The following is a 10471-nucleotide window of genomic DNA, read 5'->3' on the forward strand; positions in this document are numbered from 1 at the left end:
CCCTCCCTGGGGGATTCTAGGCAGGGGCTCTACCACTGAGCAATGCCCCCAGATCCTCACTGAGTAACAACACTAAGTGACTTAGAATTGTTATTTTGATACTGTTTCATGCTATTGCCCAGGTTGGCCTTGATTCTCCAGCCTCAACATCCATGATGCTGGACTGACAGCAGTGCCCCGTCACATCTGCTCTCCACTCATTCTGGGTCTATTCTCCCTTCACACTTAATGACATCATTCCACTCACACACCAGCTCCTTGGCAGATTGTTTAGTCAGGAAAGATGCTTTGGCATCCTTGAACTGTCTTCATCCTCTTTCATTTTGCCTTCCATAGTGCACATCTTTGTATTTTTTTTTAATTTAATTTTTTTATTTTTTATTTTTGTGTGTGGGGGGGGCAGATAGTGTTTCTCTGTGTAGCCCTGGCTGCATACAGTCCTGGAACTCACTCTGTAGACCAGGCTGGCCTTGAACTCAGAGATCCACCTGCCTCTGCCTCCTCAGTGCCAGGATTAAAGACCTGTGCCACCACCACCCGGCTTTGTATCTTAAGACACATACACAGGCCGGGTATGGTGGCACACACCTTTAATCCCAGCACTCGGGAGGCAGAGGCAGGCGGGTTTCTGAGTCTGAGGCCAGCCTGGTCTACAAAGTGAGTTCCAGGACAGCCAGAGCTATACAGAGAAACCCTGTCTTGAGGAAAAAAAAAAAAGACACACACACACACACACACACACACACACACACACATCCTCCCTCACATCTTGCCTTGGCTCCCCAGGGTTGGATTGACTTTGCTTTCAGTTTATACCGGGAAGTCAGGTCCCTCCTTGTGAGTATCAAGTGTCTTTCTTGGTCCAGGCTCTGCTCTCCTGAGACCTGACCTGAGACTGTAAACTGAAGCTTAAGAATCTTGCAGCCCTATCCCGTTGTGAAGCATCCACTTTGGGGAAGGGCTTTGCCTGGATTCTAAACACAGGAGGTGTGTCTCTTATCACATAAAAGCAAGCGGCCAGCTGACTGCTGGCCTTCTTGGTGACTTACATCCTCACTGTAGTGGAGCGTTCTGTAAAGCTCTTTTCTGGATGCCCCACCTTCTAGTTTACTTTGCATTTATTTTGTGTGTATGTGTGGGGAGATGCCCATGATTCCGAACCAGCTTGGAGGTCAGGGGATGACGTGCAGGTGTCTGTTCCTTCTGCCCCCACGTGGGTGTCCTGGGATTTGGGCTTGGTGGCAAACACCTATGCTCTAAAGACATCTTGTTTGTCCCCCGTGTATCCCCTTATCTCATGGGAGGATTCTCCCTTATGAAACAGTGCTACATTCGGGCAAAGCGATAAGAACTCAGTGATGGGGGCTGGTGAGATGGCTCAGTGGGTAAGAGCACCCAACTGCTCTTCTGAAGGTCCGGAGTTCAAATCCCAGCAACCACATGGTGGCTCATAACCATCCATAACAAGATCTGACGCCCTCTTCTGGAGTGTCTGAAGACAGCTACAGTGTACTTACATATAATAAATAAATAAATCTTTTTTTTATTTTATTTTGTTTTGTTTTTTTCGAGACAGGGTTTCTCTGTATAGCTCTGGCTGTCCTGGAACTCACTTTGTAGACCAGGCTGGCCTTGAACTCAGAAATCCGCCTGCCTCTGCCTCCCGAGTGCTGGGATTAAAGGCGTGCGCCACCATGCCTGGCTCCTAAATAAATAAATCTTAATAAAAAAAAAAACTCAGTGATGAACACATACTTTACAGACTAGGTGTGTAACATATCCTTACACTTTGAGCTTGTCTTGGGATTAAGCAAACATTGGATGAAGTACGGGGCTTCAGATGTATGCAGGATGCTCTGGGTTCCATCCCAGGACTGTGTAAACTCCGCAGGGTGGTGCACACTGGTAATCCTTGTACTGGAGATAGGCAAAAAGATCAAGCGTTCAAAGCCATCCTGGGGTACATAATGAATTCAAGCTCAGCCTGGGCTACAGGAGACCCATCTGAAGGAAAATGAGTACGCTCCTGTTTAACAAGCAATCCACACTAAGGACTAGCAAAGGGAGCTCAGGAGGAGAGGAGCCACTCCCTGCATTAGGGGATAACTTTTGGGAAGCCCTGTCATAGACTGTAACCTTTGTTTTCTGAAAGTCTTATTTCAGGGACTGAATTTCTCTATGTAGCCTTCATTCTGGAATTGAGATCCAAAGGAACTAAGAAGGCCCCTGAAAGCCACGTGAGGTTCAACCAGGGTTGACCTTGGAATACTGGCATGGGTCTGCAATCCCATCACTTGGGAGACTGAGGTAGCAGGACTGTAGTGAGGTAGAGGCCAGCCTGGGTTACAGAGTGACACCCTGTCTTAAAAAAAAATTCAATTAGAGGGCTGGATTGAGGGCTCATCAGTTAAGAACACTGTGCAACAACAACAACAAACGAAGCAAAATACCGTTTTCTCTTCTAGAGTTCTATTTCTGGCACCCACATGGGTGCGTGTGAAAGTGGCGTGTCAACTGTAACTCCAGTTCTAGAGGCTCTAACACCCTCTTCTGAGGCCTCCCCAGACACTGTACACACGGGGTACACAGATATACATGCGGGCCAAGTACCCATATGCATGAATTAAAACTGCCTACAATAAACGAAATCAACCAATCAGTGCTGGGTATGGTGGCACACACCATTCAGGAGCCAGGGGCAGGTGGATCTCTGAGTTTGAGTTATCCTGGTCTACAGGAACAAAAGCAAGTTCCAGGCCAGTTAGGGCTACATAATGAGACGCTGTCACAAACAAACGAACAAAGATATATATATATGAATAGGTTTTCTTTCTTCTAGGGTGGCTTCCAATTCCCAGCAATATTCCTATTTCAGCCTAAAGTTGGGGTTACAGGTGTGAGCCACTGTGGCCAGCTACCTTCTCCAGTTTTTTTTTTGTTTGTTTGTTTGTTTTTGGTTTTAAGATTTATTTATTTATTATATGTAAGTACACTGTAGTTATCTTCAGACACTCCAGAAGAGGGAGTCAGATCTTGTTACGGATGGTTATGAGCCACCATGTGGTTGCTGGAATTTGAACTCCGGACTTTTGGAAGAGCAGTGGGGTGCTCTTACCCACTGAGCCATCTCACCAGCCCTCTAGTTTTGCTCCCATGAGATAAGCATCTAAGATCCTCCGTGTGCCTCCTTTCAGCATTTCTACAAAACACTTCATGGAATTGGGAGAGTAGTCTGTGTTAGCCTGTACCCTAAGGATGTGTGAGGACCTGGGTTCAATTCCCAGCTCCACCTAAGTAACTCCACACCAAAACCAAAACCAACACACACACACACACACACACACACACACACACACACACACACACACACACACACAGAGAATTCGAAGAGGGGCGGTAAGAAGCATAGGACACTTCACAGGCATCTTCAAATAATAGTTTGACCCTCATTTAAATCCCCTACTCATGGCTAACGACGGCGAAGCCAGAGACCTCCCAAGTCTTGGCTTTCGCGGCGTAGTCGTCATCTGCCAACAGTAATTGGCATTACAACGGGTCGCATTTCCCTTAGCGCGTCGCCTTCAGCCAGTAGTAAGCATGGCCGCCATCTACTTCCGCCAGGCTTAGAGGTCAAGGGTGACGCAAGATGGTGGCGCCCAGGAGCGGTTGTGAGGCGTGAGACGGAGGATGTTGGCGGCGGCCCGGGCTCTGCGGGGGCCGCGGCCGAGGTGGCCGTCCCCGGCGGCGGCGGCTCGCGAGCACTGGACCCCGGCCGGCCGTTCGCGGAGCCGGCGAGAAGCGGCCGAGGCCGAGGCGGACGCTCCGGTCTTCCAGTACGTGGGCGAGCGCGCGGCTCGCGCCGACCGCGTCTTCGTCTGGGGCTTCAGCTTCTCCGGGGCGCTCGGGGTGCCGGGCTTCGTGGTGCCGTCCTCGGGGCCCGGACCGCGCGCCGGCCTGCGGCCCCGACGCAGGATCCAGCCGGTGCCCTACCGCCTGGAGCTGGACCACAAGGTAGGGGCGCTGGCATCCTCGCCGGCATCGCTTAGGGGACTTTTCTTCCCCGCGTGGCCGGATTTCCCGGGAGCAGTGACCCCCCCTCCCGAGATCCCGGGAATCCGCGGAGGGAGGCAATGAGGGGTGGCAGCCGAGAAGTCTGTCCGTCTCATCAGGGCCCCGTCCTTAACTGCCGGGCCTCTCTCTCTCTCACGTCTGTGGATCTTGGGGTCTCGCTCAGCATTTTCTGGGTGCCGTTTGCCTTTGGCTATAGAGAGTTTGGTGTCCTCCCTTACTCTCTTGCCCGATGGCGTAGCTTGACGATCACACCAAGGAGTCTGCCCTTCTTAGATCATTCGCTCACGATCCCCCCAAAAGGCCGTAGCTGTCACCTCCCAGTTACAGGGGATGAAAGCGGGGGTAACAGAGAGGTCCAGGAAGGTCCAGGGCCCTCCACAGCTGTAGAGTGTAAATGATGGGATTTGTAACCTAGACTAGACAGTCCCCGTGAGGGAAGGGACATCCCACAGGTCGGAGATGTGTCGGCTAGAGTCAGTGGATGGCCAGCCGGGAAAGGAGATAGATGCTCCTCTGAGCGGTTGGAGGGGACATGGGAGGTTGCGCATGGAGCCTCTAAAGAGGCTCACGTTTCAAAAGGGCTCCGCCCCGGCCGCCTTGGTGGCTCACACCCGTAGTCCCCAGGACTTGGACTGGACGGCTGAGACAAGAGGATTGCCACAAGTTGTACTCGGGCTTGGGCTACACCGCGCACACAGGGTCTTTACCCTGGAAACGCTGCTATGACAGCCCTGCGCGACCGTTTCTGGTTTCAGTGGTGCTGGGGACGGGGAACCCAAGGGTTTTTTGCCCTGCAAGCAGTGTGTCCACTAAGCTACTTTGCCCGTTTCGAGTTATCTTTTGTATACAGAGTGAGATAAAGGTCTTTTTGCTTCCAGCTACCTGGTTGTGCTAACATCTTTAGTTGGGGGCGGGGGAGGGGGGAACAGCCCCCCCCTTTCTTTTGGTAGCAATAAAAAGTATTTATTTGTACTTTATAGAAGTGTGGTTTGTGGTGGTGGGAATCAAACCCAGGATTGTGTCACACACAAAGGCAAGTGTTCTATCACTGAGCTATACCACCAAGCCCTACAGGTTTTTTAATTTATTTATTTTTTTTTTGATGTGTGTGTGTCTTCTATTTTGTAACGCTACTGCAGTTGTTAAGTGGGTCTGTAGGTTAAAAACATTTTTTATATGTATGGCATTTTCCCTGCATACATGTCTATCATTTGTGTGCCTGGTGCCCATGGGGGCCAGAAGAGGCTGTGAGGGCCTGTAGATGAGGAACTACAGAAGACGGGAAGCCAGCTCTCTAGCTCTCGGTCCTTCCTTTTTTTTTTTTGTTTTGTGTGTTTTTTTTTTTTTAAAGATGTATTTATTTATTATATGTAAGTACACTGTAGCTGTCTTCAGACACTCCAGAAGAGGGCATCAGATCTTGTTACGGATGGTTGTGAGCCACCATATGGTTGCTGGGATTTGAACTCAGGACCTTTGGAAGAGCAGTCGGTGCTCTTACCCGCTGAGCCATCTCATCAGCCCCTTGTTTTGTGTTTTAAGACTGGATCTTCCTATATATAGTTCTGATGGTCCTAGAACTTGCTTGGTAGACCAAGCTGGCCTCGTAACTGACAGAGGTCCACCCGCCTCTGCCTCTTGAGTGCTGGGATTAAAGCCACCAACCTGACCCCAGCCCCTGTCCTTATAGAGTTCTGTGTATTTCTTAGTGTTTTCTATGTCTGGGTTGCCTGTGAGTAGAGATAGTTTTATGGGCTTGTTCTAATTGGGTGCTTCTTTTCCTTGCTTGGTTTAATGGGGTGGAACTTTTATTATAGTGTGCAATTGGATTAGTAAAAGCTAACTTTTTAAAATTTTGTCTTTTGAGATAGAGAGTTTATACGTAACCCACGTTGGCCTTAATCTCGGTTTGTAGTCCAGACCGACTCCAAACTTGTGATCCTCCTGCCTCGGAATCCATCCTGCGTGCTGGCATTGCAGGTGTGAGACACCAGACCTGGTCTTGTCTAATTCTTGCTTGTGGGGAAGACATTCACGAAGCTCTCTGTAGACTGTGGCTGGAAGCCCCCTCCTGGTACATTATCATGTCAGTGTTAGCGGACACTGTTAGATACTGCTCAAAGCTTTTTACACACGAACAGAATAAATGGCACCGTGTGCCCATCAAATATTTGTTGAGTAGTAAATAAACAGGCATCACTAAGCATGAGAATAATCTTAGTGTGCTGGGCATAATTTTTAGACCTATAGGGGTCTGTCTGTCTGTCTCTCTCTCTCTGTGATGTCTGTCTGTTGCTATGTGTTTGTCTGTGCATCACTTGCATGCCTGGTGCCCACATAGGCCAGAAGGAGAGGGCATGGGATCCCATGGAGCTGGAGCTATAGACAGTTGTAAGCAGCCACGCGGGTGCTGGGAATTGAACCCGAATCCTTCCCGCTTCCTCTCATGCGATCCAGTTAGCTTCAGCCTCTCATGTAGATCATCTCTGTGGCTCTCAAGCCATGCCAGAAGGACGGGGGCTCTAGGAGGCTAGAAAACTGTAGCGCTGCAAGGTATGGTGGTGGCGCACGCCTTCAATCCTGGCAGAGGCAGAGGCAGAGAGAGGCAGAGAGAGGCAGAGAGGCAGAGAGAGGTAGAGAGAGGCAGAGAGGCAGAGAGGCAGAGAGGCAGAGGCAGGGTTCGAGGCCAGCCTGGTCTACAGAGCTAGTTCCAGGTCAACTAGAGCTATATACAGAGAAACCCTGTCTCGAGAAAAAAAACCAAAGAGAAAGGAAGAAAGAAAGAAAGTTAGAAAGTGTTTTGAGCAGAAGGATGGTGGTATACATGCCTTGTATGAATCTTAGAAAGGAAACTGTCACAAGGAAAAAAGACATGAGTAAATAAAACATCAACAGAGACCGTGGCGCACGCCTTTAATCCCAGCACCTGGGAGGCAGAGGCAGGTGGCTTTCTGAGTTTGAGGCCAGCCTGGTCTACAGAGTGAGTTCCAGGACAGCCAGGGCTACACAGAGAAAGCCTGTCTCCAAAACAAAACAAAACAAAGCAAAAAAAAAAAAATCAACAGATTGTAATGACATCGTTATCTAAGAACGCTGGGGAGATGATGGTTTAACAGTTAATCACTGGAGAGCACCTGAGTTTCCGTCTCGGGGCCGTGGGGTGACTGACAGTGAACTGTCGCTCCAGCTCCAGGGAATCCAGCCCCCTCTCCTGGACTCAGAGGGAACCTGCGTGCATGTGTGCATATGCACACAAAGACACAGGCAGACACATAGACAAAAATCGCAATGAAAAAAGAAATCGTTAGCTAGCATGGAAAATGTTCCTGGTCAGTTGTGGCACAGGTCTGTAGTGGCAGCAGTTAGGAGGCTGAGGCAGGAGGATTATGAAGAGTGGTACTCTGGCATTTTTATTTAGGATTCAGTGAGGTTCAAAGTTGGTGGGTCTCTGATAAACTGTTGAGAGATAGGCTGCAGGCTTTATACTTTGTGATAGAGAGGACTTGGGGGCAGTCTGTGTAAAACTGAGGTGACCCCTGCCAGGAGAGTGTGGCTACTCTGGGTAGTGTGGAGAGGTTCGATTTTTTTTTTTTTTTTTTTTTTTTTAAAGAAGGAATATGGGTTTGGGTTACCTCTGGCCCCGACTAGAATTAGGGCTCCCACCAGAAGTAAAATTTCAAGTTGAGTTCCCTCCAGTCACAGGAAGTACTTCCATGGTAGCCATGGCAACACCTCTGTGTGGTCCCAGGCTGAGGAGTGTAGCGGGGTCCGCCCTCCCATAGACAAGGGGCTTAAATCTCTGGGACCTTGATATTCTTCCGACTGAGTAAGTTGCGTGAGTCAGGTGCTGTTCAGAAAGGCTTCCAATGTATGAACTCATTTCTTCTTGGTCACAACCAATAAGGGGTGTGCTTTCTCCTCTCACTCTGTGTGCGTGCGCCCATAGATGCGTGCGCCTGCGCTTGCATGTGCAGAGGCCAGACTGTCTTCCTCTATAGCTAGCCGTCTGCATTACTCTCCTGAGACAGGGTCTCTCACCGCACCTGGGAACTCCTGGGATTTCTCTTGTCTTTGCCCCATCACTGAGTGTACGAGATACCACATGCAGCCATGCCAGACAGATCTGGGCTCAGGCCCGCCCGTTTGCTAGCAGAACAAGGGTTCTTACCTACTGAGCCTTCTCTCCAGCCCCTCATTCCTTTAAATATGTTTGAACATTCATTCATTATTCAAGACGTGTGTGTGTGTGTGTGTGTGTGTGTGTGTACACATGTGTGTGCATATGCTTGTGTGTCATAGCACACGTGTAGAGGTCAGGGAACAGCTTGCGGAAGTCAGGTCTCTTCTCCTTCTACCATATAGTTCTGGGGATTGACCTGAGGTCCTCAAGGGTAAGTGGCAAGTTCCTTTACCTCCTGAGCCATCTGGCTGGATGGCTTGGTTTTCTTTTTATGCAGAGATCTAGAGAGGATGAATAATACAACCGTAGCCATGTAGCTGGTAAGGGGTGGGGCTAAGATTCACACTAAGGTCTTCCATCAGTTGCCGTGCTGGACTGTGTTGTGTGTGTGGGGGGCGAGAATGAAAATGCTCAGTGTGTGCTGTGTGTACTGAGAAAGTGGATGATGGCCTACACGCGTATATGTGAAGAGCTTGTCACGTCGTGCCGAAAGCCCCGACACCACACATCAGTCCGTGGTGTGTTGTGGGAAACTCTTTTTCAGATTTCTTCTGCTGCCTGCGGCTATGGATTCACGCTGCTGGCCTCGAAAACCAAGGATGTTACGAAAGTCTGGGGTATGGGACTCAACAAAGATTCCCAGCTGGGATTCCACCGGAGCCGGAAGGATAAAAGTAAGTAGATATCCTTGTCATAAACTACAACTGCAAATGAGGAGGGGTGTGTTGGTGTCCACACGGGAGGGGCTAGAGAGGGAGAGCTTCAGCTATCTTGGGCTACATAGTGATACCCTGTCTTAAAAACTCAAGGGTGAGCTGGGCGTGGTGGCGCACACCTTTAATCCCAGCACTCGGGAGGCAGAGGCAGGCGGATTTCTGAGTTCGAGGACAGCCTGGTCTACAAAGTGAGTTCTAGGACAGCCAGGGCTACTAAAACTAAAAAAACCAAAAAAAAAAAAAAAAAAAAAAAGAACTGGAGCTGGAGACTTGACTTAGCAGCTAAGGGCGTGTCCTTCCAGAGGACCTATGTTGGCTTTCCAGCACCTGTATCAGGCAGCTCAAAGCTGCTTGTAACTCCAGCTCCAGAGGGTCCACTCAGACACCACACTCATGTGCACAGACAGACAGACGTACACATACACATAACGGAAAATAAAATAAATCCTTTAAGCTTTTAGAAAAGGTTAGGTGTGGTGTTGTACACATTTAACCTCAGCCATTGGGAGACAGGCAGAGCTCTCAGTTTGAGGCCAGCCTGGTCTACATAGTTCTAGGCTAGCCAAGGCTACATAGTGAGACCCTGTCTCAAGCAACAACAAAAAGTTAGGAATAATGTAAAGTTCTTTCTTGCTGTCTCTCTCTGTTTCTGTCTCTCTGTTTCTCTCTCTGTTTTTTGAGACAGGGTTTCCCTTTGTAACAGCCCTGGCTGGCCTGGAACTCACAGACATCCACCTGCCTCTGTTTCCAGAGAGCTGAGATTAAAGGCAGGACCCACATACCTGGTCAGTAAGGATGATCAGGCACAGCCCTCTACTTTCTGATCGCACAACACTGTCTGACTTCCATCCTCAGGACAGCGTCACTGTGGCGTGTATCTGCGGTCCCAGGCCTTGGAAAGTGGAGGCATGAGGACGTGCTGTGTAGATGAGGATGGCCTTGAACTCCTGACGCTCCTGCCTTTGCCTCTGTGTGGGGTGGGTGGATGTGCCAGGCTGTGTGTGCCGAGGTCAGGATAGCTTGTGGGAGTTGAATCTCTGTCCGAGTCCTGAGGACAGCTTTGGGTTGCAGGGCTCACTGACAAGGGCCTTTACCAGCTGAGCTGTTTTCTGCTTGGCCTTTGTCTCCTGAGTGCTGGAGTTACACGCCTAGCTGTGGCTCTCTATTTGAAAAAAAAAAATTTCATTTTTGTTTTTTTTTTTTTTTCGAGACAGGGTTTCTCTGTATAGTCCTGGCTGTCCTGGAACTCACTGTGTAGACCGAACTCAGAAATTTGCCTGTCTCTGCCTCCCAAGTGCTGGGATTAAAGGTGTGCGCCACCACTGTCCAGCTCTTTTTTTTTTTCCCCTTTTATTTATTCCTTAGTCTTTTTAGACTACTTCTCCCCTCTCACAGTTTTGTTTAATTTGATATTCTCTCTCTCTCTCTCTCTCTCTCTCTCTCTCTCTCTCTCTCTCTCTCTCTCTCTCTGTGTGTGTGTGTGTGTGTGTGTGTGTGTGTGTGT

At 49.4% G+C, this 10471-nt stretch overlaps 1 protein-coding gene across 1 annotated transcript in view; it reads left to right on the forward strand.

Moving 5' to 3' along the window:
* The first annotated feature begins 3632 nt into the window (after positions 1-3632).
* The window catches only part of Rcc1l (RCC1 like), a 27928-nt gene continuing 21089 nt past the window's right edge, over positions 3633-10471 (forward strand). The window contains exons 1-2 of the mRNA XM_021186881.1: positions 3633-4011; positions 8796-8925. Of these exons, the coding sequence (XP_021042540.1) occupies positions 3688-4011; positions 8796-8925 (454 nt within the window). The 5' untranslated portion in view covers positions 3633-3687. The remainder of the gene's footprint in view (positions 4012-8795; positions 8926-10471) is intronic.

This window comes from Mus pahari, chromosome 23 (genome assembly GCF_900095145.1).
Source record: "Mus pahari chromosome 23, PAHARI_EIJ_v1.1, whole genome shotgun sequence".
NCBI classification, from domain to species: domain Eukaryota; kingdom Metazoa; phylum Chordata; class Mammalia; order Rodentia; family Muridae; genus Mus; species Mus pahari.